Consider the following 24,049-nt stretch of genomic DNA (forward strand, 5'->3'; position numbering starts at 1 on the left):
GGCACGTAGCCTTCTACAGAGAGCCTCCAGAACGGCTGGCGTGGAAAGGTGATTGAATTAGGTTGGCTGAGAGTGCGAGTTGCACTGCAACACAAACCAGAGGACGCGGAGCCACTTCCTCCAGGCTCGGGGCTGGGAAGCAGAGGTAGGAGATAAGGCAGGCAGGCCCACTGGAGCTCCACACAGCCGCAGGCAGTTAGCGCTCGGCTGCCACCTCCTAAATTACCTACCTCCCTCGCTCATTTTGTTTGTGTGTCTCTGTCTGTGTGTTTGTGCACATGTTTATGTCTTTTTATGTGTGTGTGTGTGTGAGTGTGTGTGTGTGTGTGCGTGTGTGCAAACGAGAGAGACAGAGAGTTGAGAGTGTTGCCTCTTTGCCACATGCTTTGAATGTGATGAATGTTTGAAATGTGTGTGTGTGTGTGTGTGTGTGTGTTGGGGGGGGGGGGGGGGGGTCGCTGGCAGTGAATGTTTGCATGGGGGGGTGGTCAGTGAGGTCAATAGGGCTCAGAGGCCCAAAGTGTCTCATTTCAATCTGTGCTCCGTGTGACTAATAGCAATCCAATCAAGTTATTATTGAGCCATTATTTGTCTGGCAGGTGGCCTGAAGTCAAGACAGTGCTGCATGGGAACATAAAACAAGCGGCTGGCTGGTGGCTGCTCCGTTTGCACCCATGTGCAGACAACCAACCCCCACCCCACCTCCCCTCCTCACCCCCCGGTCTCCGTCCCTGTCCCCTGTCCCCTGTCCCCTGTCCCTCTGTCTCCGTGGCCCCGGGGCAGATGAGCACTCTCTCCCTCTTTGTGGGTACGGCCACTGAAAATCACCACATGCAAGATCACCATCCATCTCATGCCAGACACACCCCCTGAGAACCAACATCTCACCAGAAATTGAGCGGTAGGCCCAACATTTACGCACACCCTCTCTAATTCACTTTAATGAGATGCTTTGAGACAGTTTTAGTGGAGAGGCATGCAAGGGAGGTCATTTGCATGCGCTGGGCTTTTGTGAGGCGCTTGGCGTGGGCTCCCAGCTCTTTCCTGTAGTGGTGTTGAGCAACCCCCCCCCCCCCCCCCCCCCCCAACATGGAGGCCAGATTAGAAGGACGCATGATTGATCGCATGATATAAATGGGATTTTAATGGCTCTCAAAGCAATTCCACAGGTGGGACTGCAGAGCGAAAGGTACATGGTGCAAGCAATACCAGCGAATATTTTGTTGCCAGATGCAATGCGCAGTGGTATGACTTGGACTCAGAGCATTTCCTTCAAGCGCCTTTGGAAATCATGCGTATCTCTATTGCTGCCAGATGTCTGATTTGTTCAAGAGTTCAAGATCGAGTTCTATTGACAAAAAAAAAATCTCAACAACAATCAGCTGGAATTTTTGCATTGTGTTTTTGTACTCCTTCTCTCGGAGATCAGCCACGATAGAGTGGTGTAGGTTGGCATGGTCACGAGCGAGAAGCCTGTTTGATTGAAACGTTTTCCTTCTTGAAACTAAATGAGAAAGAAGTTTCTTTTGAGAACAGAGACCGCAGAGCTCTGAACTGTTTGGCCTCCTGTTGTGAGGCAGCACAGGTACCGGAGTGAATCATGGGAAAGTCGTGAACTTGTGGCCACCATGCCCAGCTGTGGGCCCTCAGCCTGTGGCCCCTGTGGCCCCTGTGGCCTTGCTGAAGGCAGGGTCCTGCTGGGGCGGCATCGGGCCGGTGGTGGTGATGGCGCTGGGAAACCCCCGTCTCACTCCTGCTGAGGTAGAGCAGGCCAGGCAGGCAGGCAGGCAGTGGGGCAGGCAGGCAGTGGGGCATGTGTGAAGCACATGGCTGTCCGCTGAGTGGTCTCTGCTCTCTGCTCTCTCCTCATTAGCCTCCACACACACACAAAGCACACACACACCCCCCCCACACACACACGCCGGCCTCACAGAGGTCCACACACATACATACACACCTCCCACATCAGCATGCACACATAGTAATACAGACACACATACACACACACACACACACACACACACACACACACACACACACACACACAACCACCCCTCTCTAATACACATAAATACACCTCACACTACAACTATAAACACACACCTCACACATGCACACATACCGGGGGGAAGAGCAGCCTTTTGTTTTCCATGTCCTACACACACTCCCCCCCTCACCTCCACCCACCCACACACACCTCCACCCTCCAGAAAAACCTCCTCCTTTTCTCTCCTCTGCCTTCCACCAGCTAAATCTCTTTTCCGGCTTGATTCTCGCTGAAAACCATATGGCGCGTGACATCATGGGGGCAGGAAGCCGGGAGAGGGAGAGCAAAAGGGAAGAGAGGAGGGAGCACAGGGAGAGAGAGAGAGAGAGAGAGCGGACTGCCAGCCCTCCGCTCAGTGATGTCAGCACACAGGCATGCCGGGGGGCCCGTTGGGGCAGGGGGGGAGGGTTGTGGAGGTGGGGTGGGATGGGGGGGCAGATGCAGGTTGGAAGGGGATAGGGTTTTTCAGCCCTCAGTCCCACCTGGATAATCAAGAGGAAGAGAGAGTGGGTGGGTGAAAGGAGGGGGGGGGGGGGGCATGGAGGGGAGAGAGAAACACAGAGAGACGGAGAGACGGAGAGACGGAGAGAACGAGGGGAGGTCTGGAGTGGACTCTGTGTGAACTGCTCTGCTTCAGAGAACTGTCCCCACGGCGGACCCATGGACATGTCTGTGTTTTCTTGGTAGTCGAACATTCGCTCACATCCCTTCACACACTTCAAACTTGTGTGTGTGTGTGTGTGTGTGTGTTTGTCCACCCTCTCCTGTGTAAAGTGCCTTCATCTATTACGGTCTCCTCTCCATCACCCCCTGAGTAGTTTTGACTCAACACTAATAGGATTAGAACTTGAGACACGTGTTGACAAGCATTTTCATTTGATTTTGATGTAATGATATAGAGATAGGCGGATTAAGGCTGTCAGTGAATCCGACCGCGGTGGTTCTGGTGGAGGAACACCAATGGGTAAACACACTGGCCATTTGAGCTCATGGGCGAGTAACACGGCTGGTCAGCGAGTCGAACACTGAACCGGAACACAACGCTGGCTGTGAGTTCAGCCTTTGGACTGGCATCTGGGATAAAGATATAGGCGCTCGCTGCGCTGTCCTAATGAGAATGAAGTGCATACTTTACATCTGTTTGTACTGAACCATGGGATTTTTCCATGTTTATGCATGCTGTGATAGACAGAAAGTTGGAATCTTGGAACTTTTTTTCCCCTCTGCCCACGTTGGGTCCATTTCCTCTGCCCTCTCTCTCTCTCTCTCTCTCTCTCTCTCTCTCTCTTTTCCTCCCTCTCTCTCTGCATCCGTCTATCCCCCTCTCTCCCTATCTTTGTGCTCGCTCCAATTTGCGTCTCTCTCATCCTCTTATTCTCCCTCACTGACAAGTCACAATCTGTGCACCAGGCTTTTTGTCTGTCAGCCTCCCTCCCTCCCTTCTGCGCTCGCTGGGTGAACTCTTCAGTTTTGTTGGGAGGTCCTGGTCTCCATACCACCACCACCCCGCCGCCACCACCCCACACCCATTCCCCGCCAGCTCTCTATCAGCACACACACACACACACACATACACACACACACACACACAAACGCACAGCGCATACACACACGTAAACACATATACACATACGCACACAAACTACACCTCTCCCCCTCTCTCTCCTTCTTTCTCCTTCTTTCTCTCTCTCTCTCTCTCCCTCTCTCCCTCTCTTTTTCACCCTGATTAATGGCAGAGCTGGGGAGTGTGCCAGGCCAGTTTCTTGCGAAGTGAAGTGAAGGCAGAAGAGAAAAGAGTGGAGAAGGGAAGGGAAGGGAAAGGCTGCCGCAGCTGTGGTTTTGGAGCCCGTCTCTCAGCCCCCTGACTGCCCCCTTTCTCTCTCTCTCTCTCTCTCTCTCTCTCTCTCTCTCTCTCTCTCTCTCTCTCTCCATCTCCTTGCTGACTCCTCCAGGGACACACGCCTTGGCCAGGCCCCAGGAACCAAAGAGTCAGGACCAGGGTAAGGGGGGAGAGAAAGGGGGGAAGAACAGAGAAGGACGGGGAAGAGAAGGAGAGAGACTGAGACAGAGAGAAAGGGGGAGAGAGAGAACAGGAGAGAGAAAGATAATGGAAGAGACTCGGTGGGCTGCGCAGGGCTGTTTTAAAAGGAAATTAGCAGGATGTTTGATTAGACTAAGGGACCGGGTGAATCACCACCAGTTGAACTCGGAGATGCAGTCATTAAATTAAGTGTTGGTATGTACCCAGAGCAAACCCAAAGACAACAACCTTACTCATTTAAACAATAGATCATCCTCTGATGAAATGCAAATGTTGGTCCCATATGAAAAAAAAAACAGAATCATTACAGATATTAGTAATTCAAAGCATTCCAGGCATCATTGAGTGTGTTTTTAATATTTTTCCTTTGCTGTTTTAAAGGCCGTTCCATGGTGTGTGTGAGAGTGTGAGTGTTTGTGTATGGCACCTGGAAACGCCAGGGCCTCTGCATGTGCTGATAGCCGGGCCCCGTGGCCCCTCATCCCAGGCTGGCGGCCCTTTGAGAGATCCTCCTCCCTTTGCACCCCTCCCTCCATCCCTCTCTCCCTCTCTCCTTCTCTCTCTGTGTTTTATGGGCTGTGTGCTGCGGTGCGCTGACCTCCCCATCACCCCGGTGCCACCCAGCCGGTGTGGGACCCAGGCGCTCGGCCCCTGCCAAAACCCCACAGCGCCACATCTGCTATCCATAAACGCCAGCCACTCTCGCTCCACATCTCCCTCGCCCACACTGCTGCAGTTCCCTCTCTTCCTCTCCCTCCCTCTCTCTAACCCCCCCCCCCCCCCCAACTTCTTCTCTCCAACTTCTTCACTTGGTCTTGATATGCCTTACTCCTCATCTCCAGATCACTCTGATTTCCCTTTCCCCTTCCAAGTGTGAGCCTGTCGGATGCAGACACTCTGTGGTGTCTTCTCTTATCTCTCAGTCGCTCGCTCACTCTCTCTCTCTCTCTTCATCTTCCTCTGCCACCCCTCTCTCTCCCCCGCTGACTCCCTCCCTCCCCACTCTTCATCCGCATCCAACGGAAAACTCTCTCACCCATTATATCTTCAATGGGAGCCAGCCGAGTGTGGTGGCAGCAGGAACCGCAGGACGTTCCTGATCCAAACAGCCCAGAGTCACAGCGTTAACTCCTTCTGAACATGACAGGCACCACAACATCACAAGCCCCCTCTCAAGCAGAGAAAGAGCGAAAGATTGCCTTTTTTACCTATTTGATATAGCTCCTTTTGTTTCTCACATTTGTTCAAAAGTGTTAGCGTCTCGGCGCAGAAACCTGGCTGGGAGAGATGTCAGATGACTGGCGGGCGGGAGAGAGAGACCTATGCATCTGGTCCTTAAAGTTGACAAACTCTGGAGCGGGAGGATTGAATTTCCCCTGTAGATTACGAACATTTGGCCAGGCACACCACACCCCTTCAGCTTTAAACAAGATGTGTTTAACACATCTCCGTTCAGTGCCCCCAGTGCAACACACGTTCGGAAAAAAAAGAAGCAGAAAATAAATTGAGTGCCTTTAACTAAACTGTCCAGAGCTCCGAGCTCAGCCCCAGGCAATAAAGAAGTATTACCCTTGTGCGATTGTTTTATCATTATTTTGACTTTTTCCACAGTAATCAAATTCACAGTAAGATCTCTCCCCCAAAAAATGTACGTATTGAACTTTTGATCCCCTGTTTTCTTGGATCGTGTTCTGCGCTCCCAGCTCGAATCTTCACCTTCTCTTTTCCCAGACATATTGGCATGCGTCTGTGGTTCGGTCCCAACACAGCCCAGGGATGAATCATGTAGCTGCAAGCATGCTAGGGCCCTGTTTTATGATAAATATTACAATTCATAAATCATTTGTTTCTCAGAAGAGCTGAAAAAAAGAGTGTGGGTTGGAATGGGGGAGGGAAGGAGAGAGAGAGAGAGAGATAAAGAGGAGAGAGGGAAAATAACTGTAAAGCTTTTGGGATCCGGAGAGAAAACAACAGCAAGGTCGTGCTCTCTGCGTGTGAGCCTGAATGGTGGTGAAAAGGGGGCTTCGGGTCGGACCGGACCACCGGGGAGAGGGCGAGGTGGAGGAGAGAGAGAGAGAGAGCAGCAGACCCAGCCAGTGAGAAGTGCAGGCGCACAGTACTGCCCCCCCCCCCCCACACGGTTTCAACCGCGGAGAGCTATAAGTTTGGGTGCTAGGGAGTAGCACACGGCTACAGACATCAGTGAGTGTGTGTGTGTGTGTATGTAGGACAATAAGTCAGCCGGGACACTTCCCCCTCTGTGTCTCCTGTGAGCTCATAAACGCTGATAGTGGACGGCCGGACCCCACTCCCCCCTTGGTTTGACATAGCTGTGGCGGATCGTCTCCCACCGTGAGGTTTGGGCCCGAGCAGAAAGTATGAATTAAAACACACTCAGACAACTATTTACTCGCGCTTGTTTAGATGCGGTTTCTTCACCCAACACATGCTTCATGTGAAGCCTGAAACATTTTCGCTTGAGGTTTGGGGAGGAATTTACACAATGTTCCCCGCTCTGCTAATACAAACTGCAAAACTAGTTTAAATAGCAATAAAAAGGGTTATTCTATTTTCAACAGATGGGAGGAGAAAATAGAGGCTATTAATTACAAGGATTATTAACAGTTGTTTGCAGCTCTTAAACAGTTGTTTGGTGACAACCGAAGGGCAAGAAACATATTTGCTCGTTAAAAATGAATAGAATGGATAATTGAGAATACACAGGGCTTGGGAAGTTGATGTGTTACAAAATACTGCACCCCAGGTTTTGAGTAGAACAACAGTGGATATCACAGTAATCAACTCCACATGCACTCCTTCCTCAAGAACATATCCATGTCTAGTTAAACATTTAAGATGGTATCTGCATGCTTTTGTAATACCAGCCCTTCAGAGATTTTCAGGCCTGTTAAATTTGTGCTCAGCCCATTAAAAGATAATCAGCCATTCCGTTTCTGCTGTGCCTCTCATCCAGTATTGGCTGCAGGGCCTTCTCCCATTCTCTTCTCTCCAATACATGCCTGCCATCTGGTGGCTGTGTCTGGCTCACATTTCCGATAGGGACTCGAGTTTACAGTTTTTTCAATACTTTCACTCAAGAAAGTAATCAAGTAAAACACAGAAAAGGGATTTTTTGGGGGGGTTTAAGGATTGGTTTATTACTACATGCATGTGATATTTAAAGTGACGTTCCACTGTTGTCATGGGGATGGTGTATCTCCTGTCTACTCCATGTCGATTTCACTCATGTTGACTTCCTGTTCCTGTTTGACCCAGGGCAGGGGGAGGGGCACGTACGGGTCATAGGTCCAACGTGGGTACACCCTCTTATAGAGGTTCATCAGCACGGTATCCTGAGACTTCAGCTGGTTGTCAAACACACACTTCATGTGTCCGTGCGTACCTGCAGGACACACACACACACACACACACACACACACACACACACACACACACACACACACACACACACACACACACACACACACACACACACACACACACACACAGGTTTTATCTAGCAAGCAGTCAAATGTTCCCACATTCAGTAAAGGTTCACAACTAAGAGTGCTCTCCACCGTAATCCACTTGAAGCCCGTCGCCCTGATAATCACGTCATCTAGACATAAACCATTTTGTGCAGACACATAATGTGGATGGCCCCTTGAGGTCCGAGTGCAGGCAGCTGTAATATACATTTACTGGGGAGATTAGTGAGGATAAGGCACTGATCTCACGGGTTCGGGTGGAGTTCTGAGATTAGTGCTCACCTAAGGCCTCCTTAATGTGTCCTCTTCTGCCCCACTTAGTGCGCAGCTCCACCGGCTTGAACCACAGAATGTCCTCTGCAGAGAGAGAGAGAGAGAGAGAGAGAGAGAGAGAGAGAGAGAGAGAGAGAGAGAGAGAGAGAGAAGGGATGAAAACACATCTCCATAGTTCCAATCCTTCCAGAAGCCCAACCAGGTTCTGTGGGTTTTCATGAGCGTGACTGCGTGACTGCGTGACTGCGTTTTGCATACATGTAAGAGTGTGTGACAGAAGGGAAAAAGAGCTTTACAGGGAATGCACAGCCTGTATATGGCAGGACTCGTATATAACATCCGGAAAAGTCTGTGTGTGTGTGTGTACGTGTGTAAGAAACACAGCAAATGTGAGACAGTTTGTGTTCTGCGTGCGTTGTGTGTTCTGCGTGCGCTGTGTGTTCTGCGTGCGCTGTGTGTTCTGCGTGCGCTGTGTGTTCTCCGTGCGCTGTGTGTTCTCCGTGCGCTGTGTGTTCTCCGTGCGCTGTGTGTTCTCCGTGTCCTGACGGTGGCTGTGGCCCATGCGCTCACCCCTGTTAAAGAACATGTATCTGACGGTGGCGGAGCGGCGGTTGATCTTGAAGGGGTGTCCGCTCACCACCGTCCTCTTCAGCACCACCCTCTGGGGGTCACAGCTCAGCAGACTGCCCGTGGCCACCAGGTCCTGCATCCCTACAGGCCAAAGCATGACCGGGAGAAGCAGTCAGACAAACTCATATCCAAAACATATAGCTTTTCTTTTTACCCTCACACACACACTTTCCACACACAGACGTGCACTCGATATGGAAAAATGCAAACTTCACACACATTTGTTGACCCATATACATAGTGTGTCTGAATTTACCGTTGTCTCTCTGTTTGAAGAGCAGCACTCCCGCGGTGGGGAAGGTGATGGGGGCGTACACAGACACCACGGTGGGGGCGTCGTCTCGCAGGAAGCGCTCCATCTTGTGCTTGTCAGCTGGAGACACACACACACACACACACACACACACACACACACACACACACACACACACACACACACGAGGTCACACCAGAGGTCAGACTCGTTTCGACTCATCGGTTTACAGCAGTCCCTCCCTCAGCCTCATGTGAATACAAAACTCATTCCCTCCTTCTCTGTATGGACACGTTTGTAAATATTGATGTCTAACGACATGATTTCATGTTTACACTTTTAACAAAATGCTACAGATAGCAATTCAAATGTCTTCGGAATGACCACCAAAACCCAACATCGGCTCACATGCTGAGCGTTTAGCTAAGCTCACTTAAGCGTTTAACTAATTATAATTAACGAGGTCACAACACCAACAAGTCCATTCTCTAATGTGAGACCCTGTGGTTGATGTTCGTACCAGAGGTGTGCTGGGAGAAGATTGGGGAGGCTCGGAACCGGCGGAACCCGCACTGGAACACCAGCTCCTCTTTGGACTTGATGGGCTCTGTGTTGCTAGGATGCCGCCGTACCAACAAGTGCATCACTGACATCTAGAGAGATATGAGAGCAGGACCGGTATACGTTATGAAACGATCACGTGAAATACTGCCTACAACGTTCCAAGCTCTCTCAACATGGCCATGCAGTCTGTCCAACCATTTTCTTTACCCAAGACGTCATTAAGTAATACATATAATGCACCAAGAAATGCCTTCACATTGCACTAACGCATGCCTTTACGTTGACATAACTAATGTTATTAAGTATGACAGGAAAGTGTCCTCTGCACCACGCCTGACCTAACTGAAGGAGAGAGAGAGAAAGAGAGAGAGAGAGAGAGAGAGAGCGAGAGAGAGAGAGCGAGAGAGAGCGAGAGAGAGCGAGAGAGAGCGAGAGAGACACCTGGCTCATACCTTCTGTTCGTGTGGCAGCAGGGAGACCAGCACCAGCGGCCGGCCCTGTTGGACACTCTCCAGCACAGAGGGAGGGACGTCCAGTACGTGTAGGGTCACATACCAGCCCACCTACACACACACACACACACACACACACACACACACACACACACACACACACACAGAGGGGGGTAAAGGAGAAACAGTACACGAAGTTAGGGAATATACACACACACACACACTGAATACACATAGACTACATGTGAATCACCTACAGGCCAACAAAGTAGGCTTGAGGAGGCCGAGTGGAGATGCTATGTCTACACAGAAGACAGCTTATCTGCATACTGAGACACAAATACATACATTTCTACAGAATACCTGTGCATTCATTCACACACACACACACACACACACACACACACACACACACACACACACACACACACACACACACACACACACACACACACACACACACACACACACACAAGGTATCAGAAAACACACACCATAACCCCCTCCTCCTCCTCGCTGCTCTCGGCCAGCACGCGGCGGCGCGTACGCTCAAAGCTCTGGAACTGGAAGATGCGAGAGTAGTTGAAGGGCAGATTCTCCATGGGGTCCCATGGGGATGTGCGAAAGCTCTTCAGCCCTCTGTAACGCTGAAACCTGACACACACACACACACACACACACACACGAGAGAGAGAGGGAGGGAGAGATAAAGCACGGTTCAGGCCTGCTTGCTCTCTTTATGACACAAACACATGGACACAGATGGCTCCCCGGGCCAGTGGAGAGCTCTGACAGGCGGCTCCTACTCGTCGCTCCTCAGCCAGTTCAGCTTTCCTCCCCTGGTGAGGAGGAGCAGTTAGCAGGCCTCCCCTGGGCCACATGAGGAAATGTCCAATTCATAAACGCTCTGGCCTGTGAAGGGCCTCCAGATCCACGGGCTGCAGGTTACAGGCCTGTCGGCTGGGGACAGAGGAGGGCTGCTGGGGTCGCTTTCAACTCTCCTGGACCGAGTCGAGGTTCTGGGGGGTCTGGAGGTCCTTACCTGGTCTTAGCAGCCTTGTCTATGGGCGTGTCTATCTCGTCAGGGAACATCACGTGGGACCGGGCCTCGCGGTACCGCTTCAGGCCGTCCTCCTCCTCCGCCGGATCCATGGTCTCGTCGTAGCGCTGGTCGACCCCACCGTGATCCGTGGAGTTAAGCTCTTCCTCCTCCTCCTCCTCCTCCTCCTCTCCGGAGCCCGAGCCAGCATCCTGAGAAGCACAGGGGGAAAGCAAAGTCTCAGACATACACAAACACAAATACGCTCTAAAAATAAAACGCTGTGGGGAATTACCGGAAATGACAACTCCAATAAACGCGAGTGGCTCAAAGTTAAAGGGGCCCTTTGAAGTGTGGCACTAAAGGTGACGGCGGCTTTTCTGACCCAGGCGTGATCGCTGTGGTCGGACACAGAGGGCAAGAACTCCCCCCTCCTCCAGCTCCCCCCCCCGCCTCCAGACCGGACTCATAACCCAACAGAACAATGGCAGGTGCAATAATACTAATAATCCACAGCAACACCATCATCCCCTGTACCCCTGCCCCCATTGTTCACAGCTCCCTTTCTTTTGAGCTCCTTCAGTCACACACATCAAACACACACACACACACACATCAAACACAAACACACACACACACACACACACATCAAACACACGCTAATTTGCAAACTAAATGAAAATAAATGGAGTGGGGCCCTGCTACTATAACATAAAGAGCTTCCCCCATTCTCCGTTCAAAGTGAGGGGCCTGATATAAATAAATGGCCGCCCCCCGTCCCCCCCCCTCCCTGGTCCCGGACGGGAAGCCGTGTCTAAAGAGCAGGAAGTCGGGGAGGCTTCTCCCGGGACCCCGGCTCCAAACACTATTGTTGTGGCGGGGAGCAGCCTGGCACAGGGGCCCGGGAGGCAGATGCTGGAAAAACAAACAGGGGCCCGTGGGCCGCGCGGCGCACCAGCACGTATGCACTGGTCCCACCGGGGCCCATGTGCAGATCGCCCACGCACTGATCTCACCAGTGTCTGACTGAGTCTCTCTCTCTCTCTCTCTCTCTCTCTCTCTCTCTCTCTCTCTCTCTCTCTCTCTCTCTCTCTCTCTACCCGTCCGTAGGCTGCGTCGCTAGGGTCGATGTCTTGACCTCCAGTCCAGCACATCACATCACATCCTGTCTGGCCTCTCCCTGTGGCCCTCCCCCTGCCCTCCCTTCTGATACAGCCGCCGCTATGGAAACAGCCACACAAACAAACCGAGCCGGGTCGGTATGTGGCATGGACTGTTCTTCTTAAGGCGTGGGGACACAGTTGTTCTCACAGCTTTGGCCCTTCAGATATTACGCTCCTATTAGACGGCATAACAGCGCCTTCCTGGGCTGTGACTCAGTGTGGAGAATCTCAAACACTGCTGCTCTGGAGGAATGCAGAACCTCCATGCTGCATCCTCTCACACGCCAAACACTGCTGCTCTGGAGGAATGCAGAGATTACCATCATCGGAGCACTATCAATGGAACTTAGTACAACCTGGTCGTCAAAAACAATAGCCCATCACACCGTAGAGAAATAAATGAAGCACTCAATGATGTCCATTTGATCAGATACGTAACATTTAAAAAAGCAATCCACATCTGGTTAGCTGGTCCGTACCACCCTCAAGCATTCCCCTGTGAAATACAATTCTAGCTTCATTTTTATGTCTTTCCATTCTGACCTGAGAATCGATCTCATCTCCATCGTCCATCATGTCTTCTGCATCATCATCGTCATCATCACAGCTCTCGTCTTCCTCCTCGTCTCCATTCTCTTGTTCGTCATTGAGGATCCAAGCGGCCTGGTACTCGGAGGTCCCTTTAGGCACCTTCATCACCCGTTTCTTCTGCTTCTCTGGGGGAGGATACGAGAAGGAAGAAGTGAGCCACACCATATCATGATCTTATCTGTGATTAACTTACTTTAAGTGAAGTGAAGTGAAGTGAAGTGAAGTGAAGTGAAGTTAAGTTAAAAGCTTAGTTTAAAAAGGAACAAAGCTACATTTATTTATAGTGACATTCTGGTACAAATGCAACAAGACACATAAGAAGAAAAAAGAAAAAAAAGAAAAGAAAAAAACATTTAAAGGAAGTTTGCTCTATCCAAGTGACCACTGACTAACACAATAAGTGAGCAAGTTCAGCCCCTCTGGATGACAACAGCAGCTGCATGGCTATGTACATGAGGAGGGGTCATTGACCAACATCTTCTCATGCTCGCCATAAACTAGTTAGTCAACACTGTGCCATGTGACTCTTTGAGAATGGGTTACACAAGTTCCTGTACATTTCTTAATGCCTCAGCGCTAGAATAAATATTAGATTGTTTGGAATCCCAACATATTATCCAGGGTTTTAAATAGCTCCTGTCATTTGCAAAATATGAAATTAAGGAGGTGACCAGCTGAGAAAATGTTATGGTTATACTATACCGAATCAACATGACAATATTAAGTATGACTATTTTGAACTGAAAACATAAACAATTTACCATTTCAATGGTGTTTATTTTGCACAAATGATCACTGAGCTGCACCTTTTGAAGGGGAAGTATTACACTCAATTGACCTTCAAACAATAGCACGTGCTCCTACACACACCCATGCCCATGAGAAAACATACAGTCAAACACAAATGCAAGCTGCCATATGACCATGTGTCAGCAGTGTGTCCGCAGTGCACTAACTATCTGGTCTGATACAATCCTTAGATAGACACTCTTCATAACCACACACACACACACACACACACACACACACACTAGAAGTCTGTCCCTTACCCTCTGCCTCCTGCAGCTCCTCCTCAGTGGGCCAGGTCTGTTCCCCATCCATGGGGTCCACCTCCGCCTCAGCCTGCAGGCTCTCCCTCTTGGCCGGCTGGGCCTTCATCAGCACACGCACCGCAGCCCCGTCGCCATGCCCACCATCCTGGAGAGGAACAAGACCCGCAGCTTCATACACCCTCTCTCATAGCCAGCTTCACACACCCCCTCTCATAGCCAGCTTCACACACCCTCTCCCTCTCATAGCCAGCTTCACACACACCCTCTCCCTCTCATAGCCAGCTTCACACCCCCTCTCATAGCCAGCTTCACACACCCTCTCCCTCTCATAGCCAGCTTCACACACACCCTCTCTCTCTCATAGCCAGCTTCACACACCCTCTCTCTCTCATAGCCAGCTTCACACACACCCTCTCTCTCATAGCCAGCTTCACACACCCTCTCTCTCTCATAGCCAGCTTCACACACACCCTCTCTCTCTCATAGCCAGCTTCACACACACCCTCTCTCTCTCATAGCCAGCTTCACACACACCCTCTCTCTCTCATAGCCAGCTTCACACACACCCTCTCTCTCATAGCCAGCTTCACACACCCTCTCTCTCTCATAGCCAGCTTCACACACCTTCTCTCTCTCTCATAGCCAGCTTCACACACCTTCTCTCTCTCATAGCCAGCTTCACACACCTTCTCTCTCTCATAGCCAGCTTCACACACCCTCTCTCTCTCTCATAGCCAGCTTCACACCCTCTCTCTCTCTCATAGCCAGCTTCACACACCTTCTCTCTCTCTCATAGCCAGCTTCACACACCTTCTCTCTCTCTCTCATAGCCAGCTTCACACACACCCTCTCTCTCTCATAGCCAGCGTCACACACCCTCTCATATAGCCAGCTTCACACACCCTCTCATATAGCCAGCTTCACACCTTGGAGTCCACGATTGCCAATTACAAAGAATGACAAAGCCTACGGCATTTCATAACAAAACATCATGCATAAATTAGATGCAGTTTGTTTTGATTTTCTTCTCTTGGTGTTTGATAAGATCTATTCTCTCACTTATCGTTAATTACCGTTATGCTAAGTTTGTTACAAAAAGAACATTTAGTCAGACTCACCATCATCTCTACATCTCCTTCTCTTCCTGGCTTAGCAGGGCGTGGCGCTGTAGCCTGGATGGGCAGGGGGTCTTCGGGCGCATCAATCTGGCTCAGCTGGAAGTCACCATGGCCCACAATGTGCACCAACCTGTTGACCTGCATGGGCCTCCCGCGCACGTAACCCGACACCCGCAGTGTGCCCAGGCCCGTGGGCGCCCCCTCTGTGGTGGGGTTGGGCGTGAAGGCCACGCGCTGGGCCAGCAGGTTCGCCCGCCGGGAACGAAAGCCCAGCCGCCGCTGCTTCTGGGCGCCCAGGTGGCGCAGCAGCACGGTGGCATCCTGGTCCGAGTCCAGCGTGAAGAGACGTGCGTCGGGGAAGCGGGACTCCACCATCTTGGACAGCGACCGCCGGCAGTCAGAACGTTTCTTCACAGCCAAGGCAGACACTCCCTGACACACCAGAGCTAGGGGAGAACAGAGAGGAGGCCTTTTAATATTACAACTAAATCTACAGGATGCTAAGGTCAACAATCCTCCATTTTAGTGCCCAGACCTTTGAAAGTTACTGAAATGTGAAGATATGAATGCAGTGCTCTTACATACAAAGAGCTGACTGTGAATTCAGAATACTGTCTGACAGATGTTGTTTGTTACATCTCTATCAAACATGTGATGCAACAGGTTTTAACTTCTCACACAAACCTAGTAACATAAGAGATGAACGGACATTACCATAGGTGTTGCCACTGTATAGGTCATTCACTAAGGTGAAGATAGGTCTACTAAGAGCTTACCATGAGTTGGCAATCCCTGCGCAAACAAACATGACAGACAGTATTCTCCGTAACTGTCCCAGCCAACTGAAGGATCCAACACAAAAATGAGACTGTCTGCAATTTTTGCCACATCAAGAAGGGAGTGTAGGTCAGCTGTGGAGTGAGAGCAAGACAAAGTCAAATACAAAGACAGGTCAACACACACACACTGAATCAAACCCAATGCCATCAAAAGTCAGCAAAAATCGTTAACACTCACATGGGTCTGGGCGGTGGAAGATGAACCTCTGTTTGAATCGGGGGAGGACCATTCCAAAGCTGTCCTTTGCCCCACTCACTCCCTGGTCCTCCCGCACCAGCCCACCGGCTCCCTCGGCTCTGAGCAGCCGTGTCACAGCTCCAGCGTCAACATCAGCATGGAGTGCCACGACTGTTACTAAATGTGGGGGTCCATCTTTGCTGCCCAAACGCCGTTTCTCGGTCAGCACCTTTTCAAAACAATAGCACACCTCGCCCATCAATGATGCTGCCGCGTGTAACACATAACCTAGCTTATAAAAAAAAGAAACGCTTTTGCATTTTCGTTACCATTTCCTTCTTATTCCGACGTAGCTGGTTAGCTTTGTGTCTTCGGTCCAATTTTTTAAATTCTTTCCTCTGCTTCTTCGTGAGGGCCATGACTGCAACACGGCCTGTCAAGGACCCCAATTCACAAAACTGTTAACGTTACATTTCTTAACCTCGACCACTCCTCGCTTTAACACCAGACTCGAGCATGATCTTTAGTAGCATATCTCACATTGGTTTGGGGCATATGATGATCTTACACACGTGGTGATTACAACTATAAATATGCCAGCTAGTGCTAGCTAACGCTAACGTTTTAAGTGAGATGTCATATCACATTCATCCACAATAACCTTAAAAAAAGAAATCACCCTTGTTCTCCCGTCCAATTTCACCCTTCGTCCGATGCTTGCCATGTTTGTGACCTTTATTTTTCTGTTTAAAAACTCCAGGCCGATGTGCCTGCTGTTGATCTTCACCCGGAGCCATCTCCCCACGTGTGCCCCACAAACTTTAAGTGACGTCATTTTCATGCGCGGTTTTTTTCTTCGCTTGCTTGATTTCGGCTTAGGCAATTGTGTGAGTGCCACCTGCTGTCTTGGAACAGGATTGATCTGCCTTCCTTTGACCCAAACAAAACAAACAAAAACCGAAACATATTCGATCATAATTAGTTTTACCTTTTCACCGATTCTTACTTAGTATGATTTACACGGTAAATTTACAGGATAAATGTTAGATTGTCATATTTGTTTCAGTATTAATGCTAACCTACATTAGTTAATTTAATACTGAATTATGCCAGCGCCAAAGTTAAATGAATTGACCCACAAGAGCTAGGTTACCTTTACTGAAGTTTCTAGCTACAGGTCCTTATCAAGTAACTTTCATTTTCTGTGGTGAGACAAGAATGGCTGTCAATATTTCCTTTGGGAATAAAGAATTCGAATTGTGTGTCTGTATTTTATATTGTAGCCTATAGTGTAGAGAGGCAACAGCAGTCACTGCAGAGCAGGCATGTTTTTTTTTTTAAATGTCCTTTACATTTCTACATATACTATATATAATTGAATTGAAATAAATAAATACATTGAATTGAATTGAATATACTATTGAATATATATAATTTTTAGGTCAAACTGACATCTTCCTTGGCTAGAGTAAATGCTCTTATTATGGTGCCCGATGAAAACAGTAAAAGGACCCTCATGTTGCAACAACTATACAAAAATGTATTTCCTTATTTGTTTATATGTCTACTCCACCTAAAAATGAAGTTAGTAATGTGTCCTGTAGGTGGTAGCATTAAGTTAGTTGATTGTCAAGAATACCCATTTCTGGCACCCAGAGTGCATTAAATCCTTTTTCACATTACAATCTTAATTGATTAATTTACTTCATTAATACTACCTTTTCAAAACATCCTACTTTCATGAATTCTAACAAAAGCTAAGCCTCAAAGACATGGTATGTTTCATTCTGTAGGCTAAGACAGTCCAGTGGGGTCTATCTCAGGAAATGCCGGGAGGCAGAGATATGGTTAGGAGGAAGTTCTCAGTCAGACAGGGACTGCAATACTGCTTGCATTGTTCTCGTCTTGCTATCCATTCTCCTGCCATTGCTACAGAAGTGAAAAACATTTGAATGGACTAAACTGAAATGAACACTTTGAATATGAGATGAAAATCTTTACTCTTGTTGTTTTCACTTTGCGCAAGGAAGTAAACAAAACAAAACAGCAAACAAAGCAAACGATAAGAATGGTCTAGATTCAATTACTGTATAATTTGTAAAATAATATGAAATCACAGTGACGTCTGTTAATATATTTATCCACAAATGATGCAGAATATTGTAAGTTAACCCCTGGTGCGGGTTGTCTTCTTTTCCTTTGAAAACAATCATTGGATCCAACAAGCTGAATAAAAGGAATGCAGAAATCTAAGCTGTACTGTCTATAGAAACCATTTCACTCAGCCATGTAATATTATCTGTGTTTTTTTTGCTATGGCTCCACTTCTCAAGGGATTACATAATACTGTACAGGGCCTGTTAGCATAACAAAAAATGCAGCATAACACTGTACACACTGAGCTGTATTTCCCATTCATGTTGCATCCTCAGTAAGCTTCAAAGCTCTATGTTCGCCTGGATACAGAGGCAAAGCTCAGAGTGGCCAGCCAAGAGCCAATCCAGAGTCTTGATTTCTGTTCCTCACACCAATTGGTTGCTTGTAGTTCAGGCAAAAAAAGATGTATACCCTGTGTTTTAACCTTTCACTGACTCGTCACAAGTGCTTCAGTTGATCGATGGAATTAATTACAAAAGAAACGTCTGAATTCCTTATGCTTAATACTAAACAGATTTTGCATTTGCACGCCGTTTCATTTGCAAAAACTGACACTTGTGATGTTGGTAATATTACAGAAATCATAACTTAATATTACAGAGAGATTAGGCTCCATAATATAAAAAAATTGAATTGAATTATACATAAACTTCCGCAACTTCATTTTTCTGCCTCAAATACTATGGCCACACGTAATACTTTACAAGTATTGTACGTAATACAATACTTTCTCTATTTGTCTCCATAGAGCTTCAGCATTTCTGTTCCATCCAAGTATGCTCTACACAGTGATCCTGTGTATATAGACTACTGACTTATCTGAATCAAGAATTTATTATAGGTCTAATTGTTATTATTAGTAGAGCCCGTATCCTGATCTGACAACTGTCACCTTGCATTTTCATGTATTTGTAAGTGGTCAAGATTCACCCCATTCTATGGATTTGGCTAAATTGGGGGGAAATGCATACAGTTGATGCCCCTCACAGGCTGCAGAATGCATCCAAGGAAAAAGAGGGCGGAACTGGCGTTCCAGGAACAGACGGGAAGAGGAGGGGAGAGAAAATCACAGTCCCAACACAAACAGTGAAATTTACTGCAAACTCCATCTAATACTGCGAGGCCTGTAAGGCATCGGACTTCTTACAGGGCGTGGTTGCAGCTAGTTTTTAGATTGTTTTTAGGAGTGTTCCCTCATATTTTCCTCGTCGAATTTGACACGGAGGTAGTGAGTTGCCTGGCCGCCATCTTTAGGACTTGTCCGTGAGGGGGAAATCAAGCTTCTGGGCCACCGTTAGCCCTGGGGTGGAGTTTTAACATTGTCAACTAGCAAAATCAGGAACGTTAAGTTCTAACCAAACCCTGTCGATTAAATACGATTCAAAACTCGATCAAAGGCAAGTTTAGACCTTCATCAGACGACTTCTACCTCTGGTCTGGATGGACAGCACTTCTTGATTCCAGACAATATTCAGCCCTCTCAAAACTGGCCTGTCGGACGGGTGAGTTACCGCCTCATTCTTCAGCAGCTGCATTTCTAGTAACGTTAAATGGGCAGATTTAGCTGGCTCGCTAACTAGCTATCCAGTCCGCTGTTCTATGAACGGCCAAGCAACTTTCGCTCAGGGAAAGCCAGCTATAACCATCTACACACTGTAAATACAATAGATAATCAGCTACTTATTGTCCGACTTGCTGTATTTAAAATTGTAAGTCGATAAACTCTATAACTTCGTGGCATGCCATGACATAAGTGGCCAAATCCACTGCCACGTTAAAGCTATTTGTTAGCTAGCTGATAGCAAGCTAGTTCTGGAAGTTCTGAAGTTGTCTCTGTCTGCTGGTATCAAGTTAATGTTACCAAATTATGTCTGGACGTTAACTCGTGACATTGGATTATTATTGATCCATAAATTACATGAACCATATTTACTAGACAGCTAACATGTCGCTCATTACTGCGTTTGTCAACATTTTAATGTTGTTTATCAGTTTAGCTAGCTAGCTTGGTCTTTAACGTCAGCTAGCTAACTTAGCTGACGTTTGCTAACTGTAGTGTATGTGTAACATTAGAGCTAAGCAAGAGTACAGGCCTTGATAGTCTAGTATTTTTTGTGTTCGCTAGCTAGCTCTATAGCTAACTAACCACACACAACATGCTTTATTAGTACATCTGAAATTGGCTATATGAATTTCCAGGAATATTGAAAATGGCATGGGGTTTCTATATTACTTGCTAACTAATTCATGTTAACTTGGGAACGAGGTGATCCAGTAACTTATAATCTAACTCAATTGAACACAGGGTTGCAAACTATCCTAGCTGGCCAGCCCGCTCTCTCAATGAACAGTTAAAGTTGACTAATTGCCTGTGATTTATTGCAACAAGTATTATTTATTCCGTGAGCCAGCCTCTTTTCCGGTTTAGTTGTTTCTGGACAACGCCTAATTGTGTGGATTTGTCCATAATGTTGGGCGCATCGGCTGACACCACCGTTTCCCGTGTACCGTTTGACAAATGTCAGTGTTGCCAATACTCGCAATGCAAGTGATGGGGTCTTGCAGTACTATGGCGTCGGATTTGGTATTTTCATTTCCTCATGTCAAACCGCTTAGCTAACGTTGACTCATCCAGTCCCCTGAAACCACTGCGTTGACAGTTCAGCTACACAACAATGACCGCCCCTATGTAGTGGCTCAGGTACAGAGCGACAAACTACAACTAGAAGCAAAAACATTTGTATGTCATTAAGTCCGTAAAAGTATGTAGGCCTTTGTAACAGTCTCTCATTCATTTGGTTGTGGCTTGTGGCTGTCATTTCTAATGCACCCCATTATTACTAAGAAGCTACCCTCACGTCCAGATGGAGTGTAGTTCATTAAATCTCTAACCTTTTTGCCTTTGATGGGGAAAGCACATGCTAACTCATTGGTGCCAGATTAATTTGCTTCCCTCCCATTGAAACAGGAACCTTTCATCAGGCACACAGTTCCATATGGAGGCCATGCATTATGGCTTGACTTTCCTGGGTGTGTTCCCTTTGGTCATGTTTTATGGAGCAAGAGCAGAGATCCCCCCCCCCCCCCCCTCCCCAAGAGGCATGCTGTCACACAGTGTACTCTAGAAGACACATTTGGATGGCGTTGATATGCTTGTTCATCCACTGGCAGAAATTACTTTAAAGGGGGACTTGTGGATGCCAGAACCCTTGTGGCGAAGCGCTCTCGCTGGCATTGTTGCAGTGGCCTATTTGTTGTTGGGTGTGTATCACACGGAAACATGCAAACTGAAATGTGTGTGAACACGCCACTGAATGATGCCTCTGTGTGGAGGACACCACAGCCCCTTGTCTCCCCACAATTGTCTGTCTCTGACCTCATTAAAGCATCTCTCTCTCCCCCTCCTCCTGGACACATCAGTTCAGTCGCTGCTGTTTGACCATGCATACCATCATCTGCCAGCTATGCCATTAAAAAAGAAAATGCCAGAAAATCCAGGCCTGATTGACATTTTTCCTGTTTCTGATCTTCACCCCCGGGGTGTTTATTGTTGGCCAGTGGTCTCTGTCCCTTGTGTTACCCATGCTGTTGCATTACAGGTACATAGATAAGTACATGGTCTCATACCTTAAGGAACGAGATGTTCAGTCGCCCCGGTGGATTACGTTGATCATTTGGATTTTGTTCATCCTAAACCTATTGCAGAGTGTTGTCGTGTCTCATTTCATGAAGGGCTTATACCACCAGTCCATACAGTCAGATATACTAATAACAGGCACCGAAGTCTTGGTTTTTCTCTCCCCAAATCCCCATTTTAGAAGAAAATCAAAGTTTACGACACATCTTCTTACAACTGTGCAGAACTAAATTAATAATTACATTAGGATAATCAAGTAATTTAAAGGCCACGATTATTGAGTCAAACTGTTTTTGCACCAAAAGGTTTGTTAACAAACCTAAAAACAATTGTATAGCTATTCAGTCATTTTTTTTCTGAGCTATTCAGTTTTTTTAAACTCTGCCCCCCCCCCCCCAGTGCTACCAGAACAACCTAAACGGTAAATGCACAGACCACATTTGGTGTGGTATTCAATAACATGATTTGTTTAACAGATTGTACAACAGGTGATACCCTATTTAGAGTAGCTTGTAGTGTCAGTGTAGTGTTACACTCTCCCCAGAGTGAACATTTATTGTGTGTCGTTAGCCACTAGGCTGACACCCTCTTGGGAACTACCCCAGACAATAGTGCCAAAAAAATGAAAAGTGAAGTGTGCTGTATCCCTCTCATCAGATGATCACAGCCCTTCAGTAATGAATGTGATGTCCCACGTATAGCTCCAAAGACCAACATTTATTTGAGGATGGAACGTTGCACTCAAACATCACTCTTCCTTGTAGGAGTGAAAGGTTTCCCTCAACTAGACAAGGCAAGTAGCACATTTCATACACAGAGGTAGTTCAATGTGCTTTACAAATATAAAAGCAAAACAAACGTCCAAAGGAAGAATAAAAGTAATTAGGAGTGCAAAAAAATAAAAATGTTAAAAATATATAATAAGAGTGCAAAGTACATAACATAGTAATTCAAATAACTATAAATAATAATTAAAAAAACTAAGCTGAGTGAAAGCAAGCATTAAGGAGTTTGAATCAGGTTTTTGTATGGAAGGTTGGGTTGCTGAGGCATATTATTTGCACCCCCTATCTAGTGTCATGTGCCACATCATAATGTTTTAATTCCAATATCAAACCTTGCTTGCTGATGCCTTTTTACAACTGTAGTCTAGGCCTGAAATTAGTTAGTTATCAAGTGTCTGTTTATTCAGGAAGGTTGGCCTTAGAAGGCCATAAGCAGTAAAGGTTTGCAAATAAAATGGATCAAAAATGTTTTTAGCTTGGGCATCACATGACGTGTGCGTGTGTGTGCGCGCTAGTGAGTAAAGAAGGGACATGTTTCTCGTGGTATTTGTGGAATGCTCACTGTTGTCCATTTAACAGTGATGAACCAATCAGAACCATTTCAGTTTGTTCCTGTTTATATTCTCTCCTGATTGGTTAACCGTAGTCTTTTCTGTACATCTTGACTTGTTTTGTTTACCTGTTGACTTTTTTGAGTTGCCTAATTTAATGTTCTAGTCAGTCAGCCCTCCTTATTGAGTCCAGTACCAGCTCATTAGCTTGTAGTCTATAACCCCACGTATGAGGTAGAGTTGAGTACGAGTGGAGTGGAACCTCATGCACAGCTTTTAGTTATTAACCTAAATGAAGAAATCTAACTGTACTTCTGACTGAACAATCAAATATTACAATTTGAACCAGATTGGTGAACTCCTAGTAGTAAACACATTCCTACTGGTGCGGTGTACCATTTGAAGTCTTGAAGGCAGCACACACTATCTCTGTCAGCCATCATGGGACCTAAGCATCATATGTTAAAGTGCAGTGTCCAGTCCAGTCCAGCCTCCCATTCATTGGCACATTGTGCAGATGTAAATGTGGCCAGTGCGTAAGAATGTCGTCATTCCTGAGCTGGCCCTTGCATGATTACAGACATGCGTCGGACGGAGCCCACAAAGCTGCTTTTCAGGCCCCTCCAGTGGGCTGCTGGGAGGGAGGGAGGGAGGGAGTGATCAGGGTTGAGCTGTGGGCGGCCGGATAGCAACAGCAACAGCACATACGTAATCCAGGGCAGGCCTGTGACACTGCTGTAATGACCTTAGCCAGTGAGTGGACATGATGATGCAAACGGGAACAGCACCTCGCCTTCAGTGGATGGGGATAAGCATTACTTCCTCTGTGTGTGTGTCTGTGTGTATCTGTCCTATCTGGTATGAAACCGGATCAATAAAGACTTGTGGGTTAAGGGTGATGGGTAACAAACCACCCCACCCCTATAGTATTTGTTTTCCCTGAGAGGACCATAGAACATGTGTAAGTGCAATTCTCCGAAGTACTCCTGTGGGGCAGTAAGATGACATGCAAATGTGGAGCCCATATGATGTTTTGACAGAGCATGAGGATGTACCTTAGAATGTTTGTTTGCGTGAAAGAAGACCTCTACATTACATTGGGAAGTGATGATCTATTGAATGATTAATCATCTTGTAAGCCAATGACCAATTAAGGCTTTCTTTGTCAACAAATGGTTGTATGCATGTGGT

General features: G+C 47.4%; 2 protein-coding genes across 3 annotated transcripts in view; one reads left to right on the forward strand and one right to left on the reverse strand.

Moving 5' to 3' along the window:
• Positions 1 to 7,217: 7,217 nt before the first annotated feature.
• tsr1 (TSR1 ribosome maturation factor) lies at positions 7,218 to 16,567 on the reverse strand. The gene is made up of 15 exons (XM_031573217.2): positions 16,408 to 16,567; positions 16,058 to 16,161; positions 15,729 to 15,957; positions 15,488 to 15,622; positions 14,712 to 15,157; positions 13,591 to 13,738; positions 12,494 to 12,666; positions 10,791 to 10,999; positions 10,243 to 10,402; positions 9,749 to 9,859; positions 9,253 to 9,385; positions 8,736 to 8,852; positions 8,420 to 8,560; positions 7,859 to 7,933; positions 7,218 to 7,491 (listed from the first exon to the last, which is right to left on the reverse strand). The coding sequence occupies exons 1-15, from the start codon at positions 16,523 to 16,525 to the stop codon at positions 7,313 to 7,315; spliced, it is 2,478 nt and encodes an 825-aa protein (XP_031429077.1). The 5' UTR covers positions 16,526 to 16,567; the 3' UTR covers positions 7,218 to 7,312.
• Positions 16,568 to 18,802: 2,235 nt separating this feature from the next.
• Positions 18,803 to 24,049, forward strand: part of taok1a (TAO kinase 1a) — a 46,704-nt gene continuing 41,457 nt past the window's right edge. Inside the window, exon 1 of one of the 2 annotated variants that reach the window (XM_031573219.2) lies at positions 18,803 to 19,387. The gene's annotated coding sequence lies outside the window, so the exon portion shown is untranslated. The remainder of the gene's footprint in view (positions 19,388 to 24,049) is intronic. The other variant, XM_031573218.2, reaches the window with a different exon arrangement.

Source organism: Clupea harengus, chromosome 9 (assembly GCF_900700415.2).
Source record: "Clupea harengus chromosome 9, Ch_v2.0.2, whole genome shotgun sequence".
Lineage (NCBI taxonomy): Eukaryota > Metazoa > Chordata > Actinopteri > Clupeiformes > Clupeidae > Clupea > Clupea harengus.

Excerpts from the sequence above, each read along its gene's own strand:
- tsr1 (XM_031573217.2), bottom strand. The coding sequence starts at position 16,525 with ATGGCTCCGGGTGAAGATCAACAGCAGGCACATCGGCCTGGAGTTTTT. Across the intron at positions 15,958-16,057 it reads GTCGGAATAAGAAGGAAATG|GTGCTGACCGAGAAACGGCG; the intron begins GTAACGAAAATG and ends TGTTTTGAAAAG. Across the intron at positions 8,853-9,252 it reads CTTCTCCCAGCACACCTCTG|CTGACAAGCACAAGATGGAG; the intron begins GTACGAACATCA and ends GTGTGTCTCCAG.